The sequence below is a fragment of the Agelaius tricolor genome, unplaced genomic scaffold (genome assembly GCF_023055355.1).
Source record: "Agelaius tricolor isolate 1412-34295 unplaced genomic scaffold, bAgeTri1.0.p SCAF_29, whole genome shotgun sequence".
Lineage (NCBI taxonomy): Eukaryota > Metazoa > Chordata > Aves > Passeriformes > Icteridae > Agelaius > Agelaius tricolor.
In genome coordinates, this window is record NW_027269289.1 from 8,290,880 (window position 1) to 8,313,824 (window position 22,945).

Genomic DNA, 22,945 nt, shown 5'->3' on the forward strand with positions numbered 1-22,945 from the left:
TGTCTCAGCGTGCCTCGCCTCATTAGGAGGAGAGTTTTGGGGTGGTGACCTGTAAATGATTACAAGGCTCCCACGCCATAATTGCACAGGATCCTTTTTTTCCCCTGCCTCTGGACATTAATAGCACCTGCTGATTACACAGGGTGGGTAAGGACTGATTCCCTGAAGTCTGCCTGCTCCAAAGGATGAGTGCTTTTTACAGAGGGTTGTTCCTTCGAGTAATTTAACAAGATTTTTCTGTTGAGAGAGAAAGGGAATTTTTGGTGTTTCTGTGTGGGGCAGCAGTCCTTCTTCCTCTATTCCCATCACAGAGCTCCTTTCTCATTGCTCCTTTACCAGCTGGTTGGGGACCCAGAGTCAGTGGCTCACTGGCTGATGTTCCTCCATTGGTGGTGTGGAGCTTTTCATTCCCAAGTGAAACCCACTGGTGTCATTTCTGCCCTTGAGTCCTGCTTTGCTGTGTCCTGCAGGTCATGGTCAGAACCTGGTGACAGAGGATGTGACCGTGGTGGAGGGGGACGTGGCCACCATCAGCTGCCGCGTCAAGAACAGCGACGACTCCGTGATCCAGCTCCTGAACCCCAACAGGCAGACCATCTATTTCAGAGATTTCAGGCGTAAGTTTATGGTTCCTCCTTTGGTCATGACTCCTCCTGTGCCTCACTTGGGCTCAGGACACGGCATTTGCTGAGATCCCTCCTGTTTGTGCAGTGCTGGGCACTTACAGTTCACTGGTTCTGTGCAGGTAGGTGAGATAGACAATCATAATCTTCCCCTTAATGGAAAACTTCACAGTCCCCTCTAAAAGTCAGAGCATCTTACTTTGCAATGGGAATTGATTGTTGTAATTCAGGGTGAATTGCAATTGAATGCCAAATATTTAGCTGACACAAACAAATTGAGCAGGGCGACACCGAGACAGCGCAGCGCTCTCAGGAGTAATCTCTTCAGACCAAAGACTGGAAATTTCAGGACAATCTGTGCTGCTTTATACCCAAACAGAAATCTCTCATCACTTGCATGTCCAGTGGCTATGTCTGCCCTGTGGTGACAGTGCCACAGTGGCTGCAGTGAGACACTTTAAGTGGTCTGTGTTAGTGTCACTGTGGGGACACGCCTGTCCTCTCTGCCCAGGAAGCAACGGGACAGGAAAAAAGCTTTAAATTCTACTTCTCCCAATTCCTTCCTCGTTTAGGCTGTCCCTGAGTGCCTGCAGTTGGTGGTGGGGCTGTATAGACACCATAAGCATTTCACCTACACATCCCTAAGCCACCTGGTAATAAAACTGTGTCCAAAGATTTGATGCTGTGCCCTGTGATTGGCTCATGTTGATTATTGAGAACCAAAAGATTTTGTAGGTCCAGCTTCAAGGTAGGAAGCAGCTAATGAGGAGCCCAGGGGTGCTCACCTTGACGTGCTGCTGTCTGTGGGCATTTGGGATTGTGGTGGGAAGGGGACGTTGCCCCTCTGTGTGTAGCCACCAGTCTGTGCTTGCCCCACAGCCCTGAAGGACAGCAGGTTCCAGCTGGTGAACTTCTCCAACAGCGAGCTGCGAGTGTCCCTGACCAACGTGTCCATCTCCGACGAAGGGAGGTACTTCTGCCAGCTGTACACCGACCCGCCCCAGGAGATCTACACCACCATCACGGTGCTGGGTAAGGAGCCCTGCAGCCCCTGCACACACGGGCCACTGGGGTGGGTTCTGTGCAGCACTGGGAGGGCTCCAGCCGCCTGGAGGGGGATGGAAACAAGGACTGAACCCTGAGTGCTGGTGGCCAGGCACGTGTGGCCACGGGAGCAGTGCTGGCAGTGACAGCAGCTGCTCTGTTTGAGCAGTTCCTGCTGATTAGCAGCAGCTTTTAAGGCTCTATTAGTGGGAGAACCTGAATCAGGGAGGGTGACTTAATGTAAGATCTCACTTACTGATTAGTTTAAATCTTCCTTCTTTTGCTTAATGAGATTTGGGTCTTAGGTTTCTCTGCGTTGTTAAGTGATGTTTATAAGCAGTTTTACTCTTGCTATTACAGTTATCAACACCTTCAAAGTTTCCGTGCACTTCCAGTGCTCACAGGCACAGGAAGCTCTTCCAGCTCCTGCCTCTAATCGTGCACAGGCAAAAACAGTTTGTTGGATTTGATTTCACTGCTGGCAATGCTGAGAAGGTGTTTAAAAGGAGAATACTCATTTCATTCACCTGTAAGCCAGCGCCGTGTGTCTTTCAAGTGGGAGACATAATGCAGGTTTTTGTTGGGTTTTTTTTAAGCATGAATCATGCTTTAGAACTGAGGGAAAAGTCAGTTTTCTTGCCTTGTACTTCAGTTGTTTTTGAGAAGCCTTTGTGTAATGGCCAGAGTGTGTGCTGCCTTTCCCCCACATCCATAAAGGAGGTGGTTTCTTGTCACCTTTGTCATGTTCTCGGGTCAAACCTCAGCTCAGGAAGCAGGCAAGGATGAGGGAGGTTTATCAGCAGAAGATGAAGGAGGGGTCTTAGTACTTGCATGGAGAGATTGGGCACTGTGGCGCCAGGGATGGCTTGTCTTGCCTGTCTTTTCTATTATTGGCTCCCTAATTAGGGGAGCTAATGAGCCAGGGTGGAGGAGTGGTACTCCATGGTGGCTGCCCCTCCCAGGAGCTTGTTCCCCACCAAAAATCTCATGGCCATCACCCAGCCTTTGCCAGAGCTGAAGTTGTATCAAGGACTGATTTTCTGGCCTGCCTGTGATGCTGCCAGCTCGGGAGGGCAGAGGGAGGTGCTGAGGTGTCCCCCTTTGCAGCTGGCATTCGGGGGGAGCTGCACGTTCGCTTCAGCACTTTCATGTCTTCTGTGACACAATATGTAGATTTATTCATGCTTAATTGGAACATGTGAAAGTCTCAAATATGTAGCTCATTCTGTTCTTTTTAGAGAGAAGCCACAAGTGACTAATTAGTCCATTTGATCATCTGGATGGTATTTATACATATTTGTTCTTCATTAGCTTTAAGACCTGTGAGTCACATCTGAACTGTGCAGTTGCTTAATCACATTGATCAGAGCAAAGTTGAGTTTCCTTTGGAAGTTCTGGGATTTTCTGAAGCCGTGACTCTGCCATAAGAGCTCTCGCTGTTCACTTTTTCTTGGGTTTTGCCTTGCTGCTGGTACTTTCATGGGAAAGAGATTCCCTTGTTCCCGTGTCTTAGTTTTTAAGCTCATTTGTCCAATTTCTGGGCTGTGCTGCAGTGGTTGTTACCCCTGAAGTTACAGCCTCTTTCTCAGTATTACTGGATGATTTTTCATTGCATACAATCTTCCAGCTTTGTGTTTTGGGAGACTCCAGATCTAGGGAAGATGTGTGCTTGGGCAAAGGATGTGGCACTTCCACCCCAAAGGATGTGGCACTTGGGGCTGGGTGTAGATCCAGCTCCCTCCTCCCTTTGGGATGGTTTTGGGGTGGTTTGTGGGGGTGTGATGGGGGGCAGAGCTGTTCCCAAGGGATGCTGTTCCACTCCAGGCTTGTGCTCAGTGGCTTTTCGAGCATCTTAAATGAGGTTGATGTTTGCTGGCCTGCTTCCATGCTCACGGCTGAGCCTTGGAGCTGAACAGCAGGAGAGAAAAATTGCCGTGGAGGTTAGAGGCTTGGTAAGTAATGCAGTGCCAAGTGTCAGCTTTTGTGTTTCCTCTCCTTGTCAGAGAAGTCAGGAAATGTGCACGGAGTCAAGCTGGATTTTTAAATAGCAGCACACACCCGAGCAGCACAGGAGGCTGCGGCTCTCCCTGGAACCGTGCCTGCCTGGGAGAGGGAACAGAAAGTTACAGCCCTGATAAGTAATAATTTGGGAGACTGCGGTGATTATTAGGTGGAGAGTGAAAGTGCTCACTCCAATTACTGCAAAACCACCTATCAAAGGGTTTGATTGATTGAAAGATCAAATAAATGCTGGTTGCTTGTTTCCTGCAGTAGATTTTACAGGTTTTCCTCAAGGTTTTGTCCTGTGTTAGCGATCAAAAGATTTTTTTTTTTCATCTGGTTTGTGTTGCGTTTTCCATTCCAGTGCCACCACGCAATTTGGTAATTGATATCGAGAAAGAAACCGCCGTGGAGGGAGAGGAGATCGAGCTGAACTGCACTGCCATGGCCAGCAGACCAGCCACCACCATCAGATGGTTCAAAGGCAACAAGGAGCTAACGGGTAGATGTGTCCTCTCAGTCCCTTGCTTTGTTCAGGGAGCTGAAGTGATTTATGTAACGCTGGGTGTTTGTTCTCTGCTGCCAGTTTAAGGGGAAAAAAAAGTAAGAAAAGTAGAGCGAGCTTCTTTGAGCACCAGCTGAGGAACAAAGGGCTGTGTGGGCAGACAGATTATTCCCTAACACAGGGGGCTGAACTCCATTTGGTCCTCTGCCTACCTGCCAGCCTCGAGTGCCGGGTTCTGGAGTCCTGCTGTAACTGCAGGTGACCTTGAGGAGCCCAGGGCTGTGCACTGAATTCATTTTGCATGGCTTGTGTAGCTTTCTGCCCTGTTTCAGGTACGAGAGGGATCGTCTGCGCTTTGGGCTGGAAAAATTTGCAATTCACCTTCATGTCTAGCTCTCCCTTGTTTGTAGAGTGTTTTCCCTGTGTTCAGTTGAATATTCATCTAAGATGGGTTTCTCTGACTCCCTGAAGTCTGGTGGCTCCCAGTACTTGCACATTCAAGTCACTGACTCTGATTGCCTGTGACACGCTGTTAGTTTAAGTCTGCATGTAGATGTGAGCTTGGTTGACAACACCTTTGTGCTTTACCCAGTCTGAGACGCTGACGGACTCTCTGCAGAAGTCCAGACTCATTACTTCAAACCCACTCCCCTGCAAGGACAGGATAAAATCCTCTATTTAAGCCCAGCACTTCAGAGCATTTGAGCAGGCCACATGCTGGGAGGATGCTGGTACAGGTGGGATGCAAACCTGCTGCCTGGTGCAGTGCTGCCCTGCTGTGTCCCAGCGCCGTGGTGTGCAGGGAGTTAATGATCCCGTTCTGGTTCCCTTCACCGTACCAGTGGGCAGCAGGACAAAGTGTTTGTCCCTTTCTGCCTGAGCTGTGCAGCTTCTTGATTGAGTTTTCTTGTGTTAGCAGTCGAATCCCAGCTTTGAGTTCCCTGGGAAGAATGCTGAGCTTCATGTAATACCTCCTTACCCTGCTCAGTCTTCAGATATTTTTTTTTAACAGAGTAGAGACTGAAACATTTGGCTGTGAGTTTGTGAATCACAGGAAGTGTGGCTTTGCCCATGGAAAACTTTTCCTCCAAATATCAAGGGGTGTCTGCATGTGTCACCTGTTTCACTCTCATATATTATACAGCAATATTTGGTGTCTGGAAGGGCTCTGCTACACAAGTTACTCTTAGCAATTTTGCCTGTGAATTCTTAAATAAAGAGGCACAGATCAGAGCGGAGCTGCGCTGTCAGCGGGCGCTTGCTGAGTTCCTGGGAAAATCCTTTTTCTGCTGTCTTGTCTCGTCTCGTTTTGTCTTGTCTTCCTGCTTGTTTCCATCACGGCATCCCTCAGGCAGCCAGTCCCGAGCTGGGCTCCCCTCCCTCAAACAGAGCACTGCCGAATGCTCCCACCTATCCATGCTGCTTTTAATTAATTTAATCTGTTAAATCGCTTTTGTAGCTGATTGTTGATTCAGGAGTGGGAGGGGATTTGTAGCTCATTGATTTAAGAGTTTGGGGATCTGGGGACGGTGTTAATCGTTGCAGTAACATCGCGCGGACTTTGCTTGGCTGGAGGCTGGCAGAGAGGAGGGGATGGGTGTCCCAAGGGAGGGTGGGCAGGAGGGAGGCGGCCTGGCTGCAGGGTGCTCCCCCTGCCCTCACTCCCTGCCCCTGTGCTCCCTGCCCAGGCAAGTCGGAGGTGGAGCGATGGTCGGACATGTACACGGTGACCAGCCAGCTCCTGCTGAAGGTGGGCCGCGAGGACGACGGCGTCCCCGTCATCTGCCTGGTGGATCACCCTGCTGTCAAAGACTTGCAGACACAGCGTTACCTGGAAGTCATGTGTGAGTAGCAGAACCCTTCATTCTCTTCATATATATAAAACTGTGTGCTTGGGAGTTCAGCAACCATTTCCTACACGGTCAAATTCCAACATCGATAAGGATTCTATCCTGTTACACAGGAATCATAAACACAATGTAAGGTAAAGACTTCATGGGTGAAGCCACGACTTTCCCAGCCCTCTCTGATACCATAAATACTTTGTTCTCTGATGAAATAACTCTCTGTACATAGAATTTGCATCAAAGGTTTCTGGCTTGGCTTTTTAATTGTCAGAACAGATTAAATCTGAGTATTTTTCTTCTAGCAACCTGCTTACCTCTGAAAAGTGTTTCTCCCTCTCAAAGGAACTGGCCACCCTGGCGAGTTTACTGGAAAAAACTGGGTATTGTGCAAGAGAAACCCAGTGTTGTGCACTGTGAACATACAGCATCGGCCGGATTTGTACATCAGAGAATGGAGCTCTGTGGAATCTGTAGTAGCAGCACTGATTGAAGCCAGCCTATTTCCTGTACTGCTCCTGACATGTTCATTGTTAATAATGCATCTCACTTCCCTTAGGACCTGCTCCACTGTACATGACAGCAGCAAGCAGGTACCTGGAAATAGCTGTGGTCCCAAATGCACCTGGTGGAGATTTTGGAGTGTGTACATGCATCCCTGCATTCTGAAACATCTCCCAAAAGCAAAGTGGGGTGGTCCCTACAGCGAGGCCGTGTGCTTGGAAAGCCAGGCCCTGAGACAATTCAAAGCCCTTGTTTTTGTAGGGTCCCTTCAACTACATCACACTGAAAGGAGGAGAGGAAGTTTAGTAATTATTTATTTCATCTGCTTCATTATGTAGTTTCATTATGAACATCTTGGTTACAATTCTCGTATCTCCGAAACTAGCGGGAAGTAATGTTCCTGTAATGAGGAAAACAGGAATGATCAGATACTGCCTAAATTGACAGATACGAGATTTCTTGCGACTGTGCTAATGTGTAATTCATTTATGCAAACTTAATGTCCATTAACATTTCTTGCAGAGCTCCATTAGCTTTAATAATACATTAGCACCTTTGTGAGGCGTGATCAAATACTTAACGGGGAAGAGCAAGAAATGCCATCTACCCTGTTGTGTGAGGGGATTGGAACTCACTGGGCTGGAAGGGCATTGGACAACCTTGAGGCTTCCTCTCAGAAATCTCTCTGCAATCCTGGTGATTTGGTGGAATAGGACAGTGCCACTGTTTCGGGGGGAATAAAGCAAACATTTCATCTCTTCTTCCTCAAATCAATCCCTCCTTGGCCACTTCGGTTTGCAGCCTTAGGGGTTGCCCATGCAATGAGGGCAAAGCACCCCTAAAGCACAGTTCTTTGTTCAGCTCCTGCACTGGAGGCCCTGCTGGATCCTGTGCACAGGTTTCTGCCCTTACTGCTGATTTTTGCATCTCCTTGGGCTGTTCCAGAGCTGTTTGTGGGAATGAGGCACGGATCCTCCTCGGGAGGGAACGGGGATGAGCAGGAGAAGGGAGTTCAGACTGGTTTGGTTTTATGTTCTGATTTAAACTCTGAGCTTGTTAAAAGTAATTACGTTCCAATGTGGGGACTTGACCCCGTTAGCCCAGTCTGTTCCTTGAGTGGGCAGCAGCAGATGGCCAGAGAGGAGCCCCAGCCCAAGAACTTGTCCTGCATTGTGACCTTGTGGCTCGATGGTCTGGAGCTTGGCCAGACACCTGCATTTCATCCCTGCTGCAGGGCTTTAGCTTGAAGAAAAGGCAGTTTCAGAGCAAACTCTTACCCTGGAGCTTCTGCTGTCTGGCAGTGATGATTTGTTGGCCAGTGGGAGAGTGTGGCAGGAGGAAGAGCCTCTTGTCCTTGCACACAGGCGTCTCCATCAGTGCTCCCACAGAGCTCTGCCCTTAGGCTCCTGCACTGACACCTTCTCAGTTGATTTTGGATGTGGAATGTGCAGCAGGGGATGCTTCCCCAGCTCCTGTCCGTGCCTCCACTGTCCATGGCGTGTCCTTGCAGGCACCCGGCTCCCAGCTCTCTGCTGCAGTGACCCTGGGAATTCCTGGCTCATCCCGTGTGGATGTAGCTGCTTTCCCTGCAGCAGCTCAGTACCTGGGCTGCCTGTTCCACTCTCTGCTCTGATGTTCCTCTCCCCACAAATCCTGCCTGCTCCCCTCATGGGCACAGCGGATCCGCCCCTTCAGAACATCAGCAGGGCACAAGAAAATGTTTTTCTCAGCAGATGTCGTATTTCTCTGCACTTAATGTATCCAACTGGAGCATGAAATGTGTTGGGGAAGGACAGGAGGATGATGGATGGAGCCTGCTCAGATAATGAGGTATTTTTTGTCTGACTAAATTTCAGAGTAGGGAGATATTTTTTCTGAGATGCAACTAAAAAGTTGTGGGGTTTGTTTTCCAAGAAAAAAAAGCAGAAAACAACAATGCTGGGTGTTAACTTGTCCTATTTATGGAGTAAGCCATTTGCTGCATATCTGCCCTGGCACAGCATGGCCCGTGGTGAAGTTGGAGGTGAATGCCTTCCCGTGGCTGTAGGGTGTGTTACTGACAAGAAATCTCTGTGAACGAGCAGGGTGACATGTGTGAAACCCTGCCCTAGCCCCTCTCAAAAGCAAAGCGGGGCTGGGCTGAGAGCGTGCTGCCCTCACAGGGGCCACAGCACCCCATGCCTGAGGAGCACCCTCAGCCCTGGCAGGCACGGTGGCACTGGAGTGGGAATGTCCCGGTTCTGCTGCAGCCGCTGCGTTCCTGTGGATCCCTCAGTGAGCGATGGGAGACCAGTGCGTTGGGTGTAATTTTAGAAAGGAAATGGAGCAACAAAATGCATTAAAATGTCGTTAAGGAGCTGAATGGAACCAGATATTCTGGGAGACGTGCGAGTTGAGCCCTTCCTGCTCTCATTATGTGACACTGGAAGCGAGCGTCGGACCTGGAGTTTGGCCTTTTCTCTGGGCTGGCTTTTTGTCCTTTTCTGAAGTTATAATTACCTGTGCATTCATTTTTGTAATACCTACTTGTGTACCTCTAAAGCCTGCCCCAGTGGAGTCCTGTTGCAGCCTCTGCTGTTGCGACAGGAGAACTTTCTGTGCCCAATTGTGTTTAAAATCAGCCACATACATTTTCTGCTGCATCTCCAGTAATCCTTACATTTCCGTCCAGTACAAATATTAATTGCATAGTTTGCAGTGAAGTTATTAACATCAATGTAATTTATCATCTGGAGATCGCTAAAAGCGAATAAATGAGTTGTTTTGTTCAGCGAGGTGTTGACCCCTTCAGAAACTTTGATTTAAAGCTGTTTTTTTTCTTTTAGTGAATATGAAAAGCACCACAATCAGCCGAGTGTTCAGTTATTTGATTTTCTGGGGCATTAGCCACTCTTGTTTGTGACATTTCCCAGTTGGGTGCTCGTTTGTGAGCTCATTAATAAGGTTTTCTCGGAGGAATGTTGTTGGGAGCACGGAGCGTGTGGGGCGACCAGGGCTCTGCCATTTGCAGGCATTAAGCAGCAGAGTGTGCTTAAATATTAAAAGAGAAGTGTTTATCCCCAAAATGCCTGTCGGGCTCTGGCATTCCTTTTCCTGCAACAAGCAACATGATTAAATTGCTTTCGTTAAGGGTGAATTTTGCAGAGTCGTGTTTGGGGTTGACAGGCTCTTCCAGACAAGCTGTGATCTGCCAGTCCTGCTCATTCCTTATTTTAGACACGGGATCTATTTATTGAATAGATTTCTGTATTTTGGCTGAAAATCAGCAGTGCAGCCTCTCGTCCTTGTCAGAGGTGAGGAGCAGGCAGGGGATTGCCAGGCTGGGCTGGCTTTGACGCAGAGCGCATTCCTGATCAGCAGCCCCACTGGATATTGCAATAAAGGTAGCTGTTGTTTACACCTGAGGATCAGTGTTAACTTTGCTGACTCCTTTTAATATTGAAAAACACATTTTTCCTGCTCTTCCCTGAGTGAGATCAGAGACTCCCACAAGTCAGTTTTTTGAGCAGCTCTCTTTGGCACAGAAGAGAGCAGGGATGAGGAGCTGGATGAAGCAATGCCCACCTGAAGGGAGATGTGCTAAGCATTATCTGGGAAATGCTGAGGCTGGATTTACCTGCGGTGGGCAGGAACGTGGCTTGGCCCGCGGGTGCTGCTCCCAGGGATGCCATCTGGCGTCAGGTTTGCCAGGAGGTACGTCAGCAATTCGCGCAGGGATCAGAAAACGGATTTTAAACTTGGACCTGGCCGCTCCTCGCCTGGCAGGGGCCAGAGCCTGCTCGGCTGAAGCACTGGCAGAGCCCACCTTGGCCGCTCCTCTGCTGGCTGGGGCCTGGCACTGCCAAAAGCGCCACGCGCTGGTTTCCCAACCCTTGGGAAGAGCTTCTGGCTGTTTCCAGCCCCACGGGGAGCGTGTCCTCTGGGCAGGGTGCGCTGGGCTGTGCCCAGGGGTGCTCAGCGAGGGTCCCACGGCCGAGCCCCAGAGCATCCCTGGGAGCCGTCCCTGCCAAACCTGCCTGTGCAGGCTGGGGGCAAGGAGCTCGCCTGCCTGGGCTGGCCTGATGAAAGGAAACGGGTGGAAATAATAGGCTTAAGCTTTTGTAAGGCCCCGAACTTGGTGTAATGTTTTATCTCGGCTGATTAATGACATCTAAGCATTATCGATGAAGTGCATGTTTAAATGGATTAAGAAATCACTAACTGGCAGATCTCAAAGGATAGTCATTAGGGAGTAATCAGCAGTGCTGGTATTTTTAGAGGGAACGCAGGGGCCTGGGTGCTTGGCCTGATGCTGTTCAGTTGAAGCATTTGAAGTTCTTAAAAAGTCACTGTTAATAATCTTTGCTGATGGCACAAAAATGGGGCGAGCAGCTAAAAAAGGAAGAACTGGGACAAATGCAGAATAACTGGAGTGGTTTGGTAGGCTCCCAAGCACGGAGCTTGAGAGCTGTGAAAGTCAATGGGTACTGGCTTCGGTGGCCAGTGGCATCCTGAGGGGAGGGGAGGGTTTTGGGGTGCATGGTGCCTCTGGGGCTGCAGCCCCCAACAGACCCCGGTGCATGGGCACGCGCCATGCCTGTTGTGAGAGAAATCTCATCAAACACAGAATGGCTTTGTAATAAGTTTTTCAAATTGGCTGCTGCTACAGTGTAACCTTTAGACGACTGGTATTTAACCTTGTATATCACTCTGAGCTTTTGAATGAATTTAGCTTAATAAAGGTGCCTTATTAAATTACGAGGCTGTTTTTTTTAAACTGCTAGAAAGAGGCGTAGTAGGAAATAGCTGTGGGTTGTTGGGTCTAATTGGCTGCCATGGAGCATGCAGGGCCTCGGGTGCACAGATGCAAGTGTTTATTTCTATGTAACAATCCAGTGGTGTGATGCTGTGAAGTTCCAAGCTGAGGATTTTCGGGCGCTGGTGAAAGCTGCCACTTCTTGCCTGGTGTCCTGTGTTACTGTCCGAGGTGGTCATCACCCCACGTCACAGAGCTGCAGACAGCACTGCTGGAACATGTCCTGTGGAGCAGGGGCAGACGGCTGGAGCATCCTTGGAGCCCATCAGAGCTCTGTCCGTGTGCTGCTAAATGTCACAGGAGCCGGGCTCGGGGTCCCAGGGCGCTCGGCATTTCACAAACCTGCGCTCCGAGTCCATCATCTGCAGGAAATACACTGACTTGCTGTGAGGCAGGTGTGAGCACTGCAAGTAGAATTTAAGATTGTCTAAAAGCACGTCCTTAAACAAAGGGAGAAAGGCACCACTGCCCCTCCAGATTCTTGAGTGGAATTTTTTTTTCATGCCGTGAGCCTAATGCCAGGCAGTCCTCTGGAGTGTCCAGCTGCTGATCCCTCTGCATCCTTCAGGCTCAGGTACATTTTCCTAATGCCCTCTGTAACTCCCAGCGTGCTGACAAGTCCTTTGCTGTGGTAACTCTGTTGGGAATTCTTGGCTTCAGCAGTGTTGACACATGTGCTGATAAACCCAGATTCCTGTTGCAGGTGACACCTCCACAGTGCCTGGATCCAAATGGGCTGGGTCCACCTCACTGCCACTCTTGGTTTGATGAAGCTCCTGGGGCTGGGAAAGTGGCAGTGGAAGGGCTCACCCAGCTTGGTGGGAGCTCGTGGAGCTGGCAGTTTGTGCTCAGTACAGTGAGCCTGGGTGTATTCCTCCTCATTTCCATAAGTAATTGTCATTAGTAAACAGCTCATTAGAAACACTAAACTTACCTAATGGGAAGGGGATGCAGCAGGAGAGGCAGACAGCTAAAGGAGGTGTTTCAGTCCCCGTGTGCTGAGTAAACTGGGCTGGGATGTTTCCTGCTCCTCCCACAGCACGGATATAACACCATCCACGTTCTGGCACGGGCTGGTGGTGCTGCTGCAAGCACATCAGAAGTGGGGAGCAGATGCCGTGGGGTGGGAATTGTGGACGGGAGTGGTGAGCTCAGTGCCGAGGATGTGGCAGGTGATTTATTTGCTGCATAACACCAGGGTGAACTTGTCCTGCCCTGGGACTTGTCCCCTCCGCTGGTGACACCCCAGAGTGCTGCCAGCACCCCCAGCCCACAAGGACACCCCAGCTCCAGAGCTGCAGGAAGCATCTGTAACAGGGATTAGTTGATGAAATGTTGTGGTAGTGTCATCTCAGGAGAGGATTTACTTGTGTAGCTTATTCCATTACTGAAAATTATGAGAGTTTAAATTGGTTAAATCCTGACACGCGGGTTTTTTTTCCTAATCTCTATTATTCCATAGGAGGCATGTTAATGAGTTAAACACAGTTAATAAAATGCAGCCAGCCAATATTTTGGGTAGCAGTTACTCTCAAAGGAAATAGAAACATTTAAATGGTTTCAACCTTTATGCATACTGATTTTTTTCCTTCCTTTGTTCCTTACAGTTGAGTAAATTCCTGAAAAATATCTGTGGCTTAATGGCACTTGTAGCCTTGAATTGATTTCCTGCACTGATAATGTTTTAGCTACAGCTCAGATTGCGTTTTTAATCTCTGTTTCAGTCATGGGAGGTAATGAATTTTTTAATTGTGGACTCTAGGTTTGTGGTTTTGGCTCTTTTTTTCCTGCAGGGTCTTACTAAAGTGTTGTTGAGTTGGCTCCCTAACTATCCATGCTTTAATTCTCTGTTTATTGTAGGATTTACAGGAGCTTCATCCGGACAAAACGCAGCCTCCTGTTGTTTACCCAGAGGCAGGGGTGGCTGTGGCTCTGTTTGTGTCTCTAACCAGCATCTCTTGTCCAGCACAGTTAGCATTCGTGGACTCTGGGGCCGTGGTGCAGGAATCACTGGTACCCCACCCTTCCATCCTGGGCACCGCGAGTCTCTGCAGCTTCCCCTCAGCACAAGGACGAAGGAGTTCCTCTCAGCTGGAGCCAGCTCAGGGACGAGCTGTGCAGCAGGGCCCTTCCTGGGCAGCACGGGGCCGTGGGGACTCGCGGTGCCGCCAGCCCCAGCCGCTCCCGCTGCCGGCACCGAGCGGGCACAGGGGCACGACCCGGGGCTCACCTGGCGTGTTTTGTGTCCTGCAGATAAGCCTCAAGTGCGGGTTTCTCAGAATTACCCCTTGCAAGGCCTGACGAGAGAAGGGGAGCCGCTGGAGCTGACGTGCACGGCCTTTGGAAAGCCACAGTAAGTTGGACCCTTCCCAGGGTGGGCCGGTGGTGACGGGACGTTGTGCGGCCACTGTTCCTGTTGCCATTCTCTGCTGTGAAGACAGTGTCCCAGAGCGAAGGAGAGAGATGCTTCCTGCACCCAAACAGCTGCTGGACTTGCATTTATTCCTGTGCACCTAATGGGCCAGGGAATTTCCCCTGGAAAGCTCCTAGGAGAGCTCTTCCTGGCCACCATGCAGCAGCCTTCGGGTGCAGCAAGGCAAGGCTCCCAGCTGGACACCTCTTCCCCCAGGGAATGGCTTGGGTGGCACTAATCTGCAATTAATCATGGGTTTGGTTAATCTGCAAGAGCAAGGTTGGGAGCTGCAGCTGTGGCCCCTGGAGGTGCCGGTGTGTGGACACCCCCCAGCACCACAGCACTGGGCCCTTGGGGAAGTGGGTTGGATCCCCAGGTAAGGCAGTCCGTCCTTCTGCTCAGACTGACTGTGTGATGGTTTTGCTTCCCCTTGGTGCCTCGTGTGGTTTTTATAGAATACCAGTTTTATTCTCTCTCCTCTTCTTGCCAAGCCCTTGAGGCTTTCTTAGGCAGTTGAAGAAATTTATGCATCAGGAAAATCCTGGCAAGGGAGGGTAGATTTTCTCACACTTTCATTGCTGTTCTAATTTAAGTTTTGTCGGCTTTATTTTTTTTTTTTTTTCAAAATACTTTCTCTTCCACTTGGATCTATGGCTGTCAAGTATTTACTATCCTTCCTTATTTTCATCATGTCCATGAGATTTCTGCAAACATCCCTGAGATCTGTCAGTGCCTCCTTGGCAGTGTGCCCAGAGCTGGGGCGTGGGGAGCTGGAGCCCGTCCAGCTCGGCGTTGTGGGCAGGGCAGGCACCAGCGCCGAGGAGGCTCAGGCTGCCCTCATCCTCCCTCCCTGCCAGCCTGCATCCCCATCCACAGGATTTTCTTGGTTCCCATAGTACTCGCTTGATTCCCAGTTCCCAGTTTGTTCTGCTGGGCACGAGGGCAGTCCCTTCCCCGTGCATCAGGGGCTGGCACGTCCCTGCTGAGTTCTGCTCAGTAGCTGTTCCCTGCTCAGAGCCTGCCAAGCCCCTCTGCATTCCTGCTCCCCCGGGTACCTGCAGTGCCTCCCATTTGCTGTCACCTGGGAATCTAATGAACAGGCTTCTCTACATTTTTTCCTTGCAGGCTATGAGTAAGACATTCCCATGTTAAATAGGACAGACACATCTCCCTGGCAGCTTGCTGCTGCACGTTTCGTGGTGCTGGTGATGTGCTGGGAATTGGCTTCTCTAGGTCACTTCACCTGGGTCTCCCAAAGCTAAGAAAATACACAGTAAAATAATCAGCTGGGTTTGGCTCTATCTTTTTAAGACAAAGAGTTTTCATGAAATCTTTTACAGGGGTTTTAGATGAAGGGGGAGTTTTCTCCAGTTAAGCAAAGTAATTTCTGTGCAAAATTTGGCAACATAAATATTGGGGGAAGGAAGCTCAGAGGGCAAAAAAGACTAGAGAGGAGAAATTTCTATTTGGTATTAATACAGATATTTTGTTAGATTAGACACAACCCCCTAAAATTATGACAGAAGTGAGAAGATGCTGAAATGGTCACTTGTGAGGCATCCAGGGACACTTCTCTGAGCAGCAGCTGCTGTGTCATGTACCACCTGGGGACTCCACAGCACAAAGAGCCCTTTAGAAACGGTAGCCAGGAGCATTCAAACCCTTCCCACCCCTACCAAAGTCAAACTGCATTTGGGCTGTCTCAGGAGCTCCTGCTGCCCACACTGTGCCTCGTGTGCCGATTCCATGGCTGCGAGGGACAGAACACCAAACCTGTGTCCAAAACCAGTCAGCCAATGCCCAGCTGAGTTTGCTTGGTGCTGGATCCATGGCTGGGATGTTGAAGCATCAGGAGCTTCTGCAGCATGGCTGTCATGTACTGTTTGGACCCAGGGAAGAGCCTGAGCCGTGGGATGCCTCCAGCAACATGAAGTCCCACTTGCCAGCCTTGGAGCCAGGCAGGCTGAGCAGTGCTGTGCTGCAGGAAACTCCCCTTTAAGAGGAGCTGAGTGGCCTGAACAATGCTGGAATTTTCTTGTTGAGAAAGAGCTGATCTGTCCCCTCACTGCTCTTAAAGACGTAATAATAAGAGATGCTAAACATCCCCACAAAGTCCAAAGACTCCCCCTGCAAAGCCCTTCAGTGCTTCCAATCTTTACCAGCTCTAACAGCCCAGGCTCATTTCATTCCCTGAATGATGCAGACCCCCTGCCCACGTGGGTTCCATCAGTGTGGGATGCAGGAAGGGGCTGCCAGGCGGGCTGGGGGACAGGAGAAGGGCTGGAACTCCCTCAGTGCACAGCACAGCCCCTGCTGAGGTCACTGGGGCCCTGGCAGCTTGTGGAAGGGTTCAAACTTGACAAAACCTTGCTTGTTCTGCTGTCCAGCTCTGCCCTCAGAGCACCCCGTGGATGAACACTGAGTCTGTAGCCTCAGAGCTTTCAGGTTTGCTGAGTAAGCAAATGATTAACCACTAATGAACTTTCTTCCTGCTTGCATTAGTGTTTTCAGAAAATTTAAGCTCTGGATACAGTTTCCTGTTGGGTTTAAATAAATTTAAATTGAGGAAGCCCGACAGCATCTGGGCTTGAGTAGTGCAAAAAAGTATGTGTTGTTTCTTTACAGTTTTTCTTGGTTTGGGCTTTCTGTCTGTGGATGAACTTTTGAAGATGCCATCTTGACCATAGGAAAATAGTAATGTGACTGTTTCTTTTTCTCCCTCCTCTGTAGGCCTACGGACATGAGGTGGTTAAGAGTAGATGATGAGATGCCTCAACACGTTGTAGTGTCTGGTTCAAACCTTCTCATTAGTAACCTAAACAAAACAGATAATGGTACATACCGCTGTGAGGCTTCCAACGCGGTGGGGAAATCACATGCGGATTACATGCTGTTTGTATACGGTACGTGAGAAAAACCACCGTTCTTCTAGACTCCTTTACACCTAATTGCAACATGCCCTGCTTGGAAAGCTGTGACAGAACTTAACATTTGCTCAATGCCAGATTTGCAGGCAGCTCCTGACGCCCCGACGCTGTGCTGGGCTGGGCAGGGGCTGGGAAGGCACCGGGTGCTGCCGGGGCTCTCGGTGCGTGCATCGGGCACAGAGCCTGCCCCAGCTCTGGGAGCTCCCACCCCTGCTGCCAGGTGAAGAAGCCTAAGGAACAGCCAGAGCAGGGGCGTGGGGAGAACTGCGCAGTTCTCCTTGGACTTCTCACTGATTTCTTGTCCTTCTGGTAGCGCCTCCTCCAGTGGCCTGAGCAATGGTCCGAGGGGTTCTGAGCCTTTCACTAGCCAGTTAATCAGCCAGCATCCCCAAATAATTACAAAGCAGTAAATAAACTGGAGGAATGAGGTGCCTTCAGCCTGTCTGCGTGGCTGGGCAGACACTAAAACATGCCTCAGCATCTTTTAAAGCGCTCTTAAGTACCTGCTTCAATTCTTCCTTTCCTCTGCGTTACCTTGGCATTGCTGTGAACCTCATGCTCCTGCCGTGAGGTGTTCCATGGAATGGAGATTCAGGAGGCACTTGCAAAGCGATCCCCCAGTTTAATGAAGAGCTGCTCCTTGGGCTGCATATTTAAACTTTCTCTGTCAAGGGCGGTTGTGTGTGGCTGGGCTGAGTTCCTGGTGGGTCTTGGTCATTTCTGACCTGAACAATGCTACGGTTCCACTCAGGTGGGGCAGAAACTTGGTTTGAAGTTTGTTCCATGCAACAGCCACCTGAAGCTCTGCAGTCTGAGCTCTCTGGTAGTTGATCCAGTCAAAGAGGGGAGAACCTCCCATTCCTCTCCAAATGCCAGCTCTGCAGGAGTGGTTTTAAGCCCAGTCTTAGAAACTCGCCTAAGGACTCAAGGTAGTGACAGATTTGAGCTTATACAAAACTGATGTACCCCATCATATAGGTAATTTTTGTAGTGCCTCTCGCTCCACAAGACTCCAATTTACAAAATGAAGCTAGATAGGCATCTATGATTGGTAATTTGCATGCTCACTATATAAAAAGCCCACTTGTTTACATCAGTGTTGAAAGAAACAACCAATGTTGCAGAGAGCAGAGCAGTTGGAATAGGACACAGGCAGTTCCCCACGAGATGGAGACCATGAAAGCTGCTGCCATAAAGCAGCTGTGGGGTGGGTGTAGTTCTGTGTACCCATCCTAGGCCAAGGCAGGGCTGGGGGGACCTCCCCAGCATTACTGACCTGAGGTTTAGAGCTGGTGGGAAATCTCACATAATTACTCTGCATTTTGGATGTGAGCGATAATAGACAGCGCAAGACTTCCTTGGGGTTGCTTCCTCTTGGGATTAAATCCCCAGGAGGAGACCCAGGATAGCATTACTTGGAAGGAGATGCAGGTTCCCAGGGGATGGAGACTGTGGGTTCCAGCTCAGGCATCTGGCAGGTGTGTTGTCCGTGTAGAGGAGGGCTGCTCATGGGCACAGAAGGGTTTTACACACCCCATCACCTCCAGTCCTGCACGTTTGGGACCATCCTGTTGGGCTCTGCCACTCTGGACAGCACAAGGAATCCTTTTAACTCTTGATCTAAAAGGGAGAAGTCCAGCATGGGGAGGGAGCCCAGAGTGGCTGGGCCGTGGCCATCGCCTCCTGGTCGCAGCTGGAGCTGCTGCTGAGGGGAGTTCAGCATGGGGGTCTCACCCCGCTCAGGGGTGCAGCACCCACCCCTCTGGCCCATGGCTCCTTTCACCACCACATCTGCCAGTTCCCAGCGGCTTTCAGGCAGTCCCATTCCAAGGGACATCTCTGCAGGCCCAGGGTTTGCCGTGGCTTCGGCAGCGGAGCTGGGCCCAGCCCCTCCCCAGCTGCCCACGTGGGATGGGCTGTGTCATCACACTGACACACACTGGACACATGCTCCTTTCTAAAGTTCATTTTATGCTTTTTGTCCCCGTGGGCGTGGGCAGATACATTGCTAGAAACTTCCAGCTCCATTAGCACTCCAGATTTTTTTTTTGGTTTTTTTTTTCTTTTATGGAGGAAGAGCCCACGGCACAGCCAGTCCAGGCTGGTCAGTGTGAGTCTGGGGGCCCTGCCCAAGCACTGCTGTGCCTCAGCTGGGAGGGTCCCCACCCTCCCAGGAGATGTGTGGGTCAGGAGTGAGAGAGAAGCACAGGGGCTGAGATCCTTGGGATGCAGAGGAGAGACAGTGACTGCTCATAGCACAGCAAACTATGAGGTGATGTTCCTTAACTCTTGGGAAGTTGGATGGAATATAATAATGGTGCAGTATATAATTAAAGTTCAGATATCTTAATTAGGGGATCCAAGGGAGCTCACTCAGAGATAAAAGAGTAGCAGATGTGTTAGTGAGGAACAGCTGACGTGCTACGGAGGAAACCTAAAATCAAAAGCCCATGAAAGGTTTCATGCTCTATTATTGCCGAATGAATCCGTAGTTCAAAGTCTTTCTGACTACTAAGTGCATTCAGTTTGATCATCTGGGCATTAATACATATTTTTTCTTTTACATCTTCTCATATCTACCTTCCTCTGCCCGATAGTTTTGATAAGGATGTGTCCCTGTGTGTAACATCAATCCCGTGACGAGCAGCAGGGTTTGAATCTCAACAGGTCCAGTCCATCTGAGAAATGGTCACAGAGAGAAACATCTCATTAACGATGCCCTAGTAGCAAAAACAAGAGTGTGCAACTGAAATTGTCAGAAAAATATTGACTTTTTTTTAAATTAAAAGATCTTGGTGGAATTCCTCATACCTGGAAATTGATATTCAGCAATGGTGTTGTTCGTTTCTCTGTATCCCTTACCCTCTTTGAAGTAGTTTTTAACATCCTGCTGCCGTGTGTTGATAGAGGAAGAGCAGTGAGGTTCAGGGCCCTGGGAAGACAGTGAGATCTGTTCATGTGCTGTTAATGCTCAGGCTGTGAAGCACAGCAGGGCCTCTCACACAACCCTCCCACCTGGGTTTGCAAATGTATCCATAGACAACCACCAAAGCACCACTGTGTCTCTCCTTGTGTGTGCAAACTGGTCTTTTTGTTGTGGAAAGCGTGCAGTTTATTTTCCTTATGCCTCTCCCATTCCATTTCTCTCTCTCATTGACTAATTTATGCTGGGTTTTATTTATTTTTTTTTTAGCATTTTAGAAGGCAGAAAGGGGGGAGAGGTTGGGGCCAGGTTCTCCAGCCTGGGCAAGCATGGGCGGAGGATCTGGCCCCGCTGTCCCTGCTGGGCTCCCCCCTGGGATTTAGCCAGGGAAGGGTCCCCAGTCCCGTGCTGCTTCTTAGCATCCTTGTTTTCCTCTGATCACAATTGACCGCTGTTGTGTTCTGCTTGGTTTTTTTCTTAATTTGCTTTTTTATTATTTTCCTTTTTTATATTTTATCCAGATCCCCCCACAACTATCCCTCCTCCCACAACAACCACCACCACTACCACCACCATCCCTACCACCATCACAGGTATGGTACCTTCATAACCATTGAAAATGTCCTGAATGTTTATTGTCTTTTATGTATATAAGCAGAGCATGAAGCCTGGGGAAAAACAACAAACCAATCACTTGCAGTATTTTTTTTTCCCCTCAAATACGCCCACCCACAGCACAAGCCCTGGTCCGGCAGCTTGGCGTGTCAGAGAGTCCTTGCCGTGGGTGTGGGCGTTCCTGAAATGTGGGAATTGTCATGGCAGGAAAAGTGATTAATTCAGTTACTGGTGGCCAGCACTGGGTGCTTCACATGCAGGATGCCAAAAGCCTCAGAGCTCCCTTAGCACGGGCAGTCGTTGCAGCCTCCATCCCGTCAGTACCAATTTCTGAGCAATTTATAGAAAGTTTGGTCTGCGGCAGTTCAGTTCGCCTGATGTGCCTCAAGATGCTTTTTCTCATGCCAAGATGTTGGTATTTCTTTGTGATAAGCTTCTCCCTCACTCTCCCAGAAAAGGGAATTCCACCAGTCGTTTTTATTGTGTGAATGCCATCATAGGCCCCTTCTTGAGGAGCTGCCTTTCAGCTTGTGAGATTTTCTGTGTCTTGCAAGAAAAGATGAATAAAAACAACCAGCAAGATCATGACACCTCTGTGACACATCCTCATACCTCCTCACAGACCTGACTCATCAGGAAAACCCTTCTGATTTATTTGTAACCATTCGCATTGTCATTTCTCTGACCTTTCCAATTCCAACCGCTGCTTTTGCTTTTGCTTGCTGCTTTTTGTGGGTTTTGGTTTGGCTTTGTTTTTTTTTATTTGAGGCAGAGGTGACAAACGGCAGGTGAGGATGGACCATTGAATAGCTAATGGCACAACGTTTACTGTTGCTGTAAACCACCCCTTGTGTAAATGCCTTCACGTTTTATTTGCTTTTATGACGCTGCTCAGCTGACTCTCACCACCCTGCCCAGGGCGTTTCGTGGCTTCTTTTCCTCTCGAGGTTTTTGCCCCCAAGGCAGGCCCCGCTGGCACGGACACGCCGGTGAAGCCTCTCTGCCACCGTGCCTTAACGTGGGCACCATCACCCTGCAGCCCTCGCCGTGCTCTCCTTCCTCCCTGCAGGTGCCTGCGGTCAGCCCAGCTCCAGGCACCCAGCCCGGGCTGCTGGGGATGGCTCTCCCTCTTCCCGTGGTGATGATTTCTGGACCTAACCCGCTTTTGTTTCAGAGGAGGTTTGAAGCTTTCTCGCAGCCTCCCTGAGAGCTGTTGGCAGAGAAGCTCGGCCGTGTCCCACAGGCTGTACCTGGATGTGCTCACAGGTTTCTTTCTCTGACGGTAATTGCTCGTGCTTTCAGTGAATTTTGGAAGGCTAAATGGAACCGTGTGTTTTGATGCTTGGATAACCCCTTCAGTTAATCTTGGTGCCTGCAAACCTTAATGACTGTCCTTTTTCTGGGAGCTGGGTTGTTACCAGCCTGTTGTTTTAGGGATTGCCCCAGCACTGCCTTCCAAAGCTGGTGCTGTGTCAGGTCCCACTGCAGTGCTTGGTTCTTCCCAATAAACAGCAGCTTGGTTGTTTGCTGTCCTGCTGCAGCTTGGCTGTGGATGCTCAGTAGCCTTTGGGCTTTCCTTCACACAGCTTTCCAGTTTTTTTATGTTAAAAATAAGAAGGGGAGAGAGATGGTTCTTGCAGTTGGAAATGGCCGTGTCATCAGCCTGGCAGAGGTCCCTTGGGTAAGGAGCTCGTCACTGTCCAGCATTGCTCTCTCACCTTGGTTTGCAGTGGTGGAGGATCTCAGACTCTGGTGGCAGAACCCAGTGGGTCTCCATTGCCTTCTTGGTGCTTTTCTGTGCTGCCTTTGAGCTGCTGAGGAGGCTGGAAAAGTAATGATGTGATATTGCTCCCTGATTCCAGCAGTTCCTGCTCGCGATTTGTCGGAAGAAGATTTACTAATGCTGATAAGGGAAATTATTATTTCCTTCCCTGGCACTGAGTCTTCTTGACATGTGTCTTACCATCCTGTGCCCATGAGTTCAGTGTGCTTTTCCCACCCAGAGCAGCCGAGGCTTCTCCTGCCTCTGTCATGCAGAGATCTCTGTGTGTGTGTCCTCTCAGTCAGTGCTCAGGAGCGTGGAGCCACACCAGCGTCTGCCCTTCACTAGTTAAGAGACTTTGTGGCTGGAAAAAATTAGGTCAAATTAACATAATCTCTAGAATTACATAGCAGAGTAGTGTTGGAACACTTTTCAAAGCCTTGAGAGACACCTGATAACTTAATTCCCAACTGCTCCAGGGTTCTTCCTGTCAGACAGAGGAGAGGTGGGAGACAACAGGGTGTTCTCTGAGCTGCTGGCAATCCAGGCATCTGGAGCCAGCCCAGTGGAACCCAGTCCTTAGGATGAGGTGGGTTTGAAATGTGCTTTGTTTTGCTTTTGTCCCCCTACTTTTAGTATAACCCTGACGTAGTTCATGTCCCCTGGAACCATGGAGTAGTTCTGAAAAACAATTGTCTTGCTTTAATTGAATAAAACATGGGGAAAGAGGCTGCACTGAAGCAGTTTCTAGCAGGTGACCCTAGAAAATTCTGCCCTTGGAGTTGTCCTTTTGATTTATTGGTTCAGGGAGTTTCTGGGGGAGCTCTTGGAAAGCTGACCTGATGCTTTCTCCAGCGAAGGACAGGCTGAGCAGTGAAGTTTCCAGACACCACGACCTTTAGAGCTTTCCCTCTGTCACTTTAGTGTAGGTGCTTGAAAAGATTTCCTGCGTGACAGCTTGATCTTTTCCACGTATCCTGCAGCAGCAT

The 22,945-nt window shown here is 49.6% G+C and overlaps 1 protein-coding gene across 8 annotated transcripts in view; it reads left to right on the top strand.

The window, feature by feature from the left end:
- The window catches only part of CADM1 (cell adhesion molecule 1), a 135,208-nt gene that overhangs the window by 90,287 nt on the left and 21,976 nt on the right, over window positions 1–22,945 (top strand). For 4 of the 8 annotated variants that reach the window (XM_071449548.1, XM_071449550.1, XM_071449551.1 and 1 more), the window contains exons 2-8: window positions 471–617; window positions 1,503–1,655; window positions 4,033–4,170; window positions 5,862–6,017; window positions 13,570–13,669; window positions 16,460–16,632; window positions 20,101–20,172. In XM_071449548.1, the coding sequence (XP_071305649.1) occupies window positions 471–617; window positions 1,503–1,655; window positions 4,033–4,170; window positions 5,862–6,017; window positions 13,570–13,669; window positions 16,460–16,632; window positions 20,101–20,172 (939 nt within the window). The remainder of the gene's footprint in view (window positions 1–470; window positions 618–1,502; window positions 1,656–4,032; window positions 4,171–5,861; window positions 6,018–13,569; window positions 13,670–16,459; window positions 16,633–20,100; window positions 20,173–22,945) is intronic. The other 4 variants (XM_071449549.1, XM_071449552.1, XM_071449554.1 and 1 more) reach the window with 1 other exon arrangement.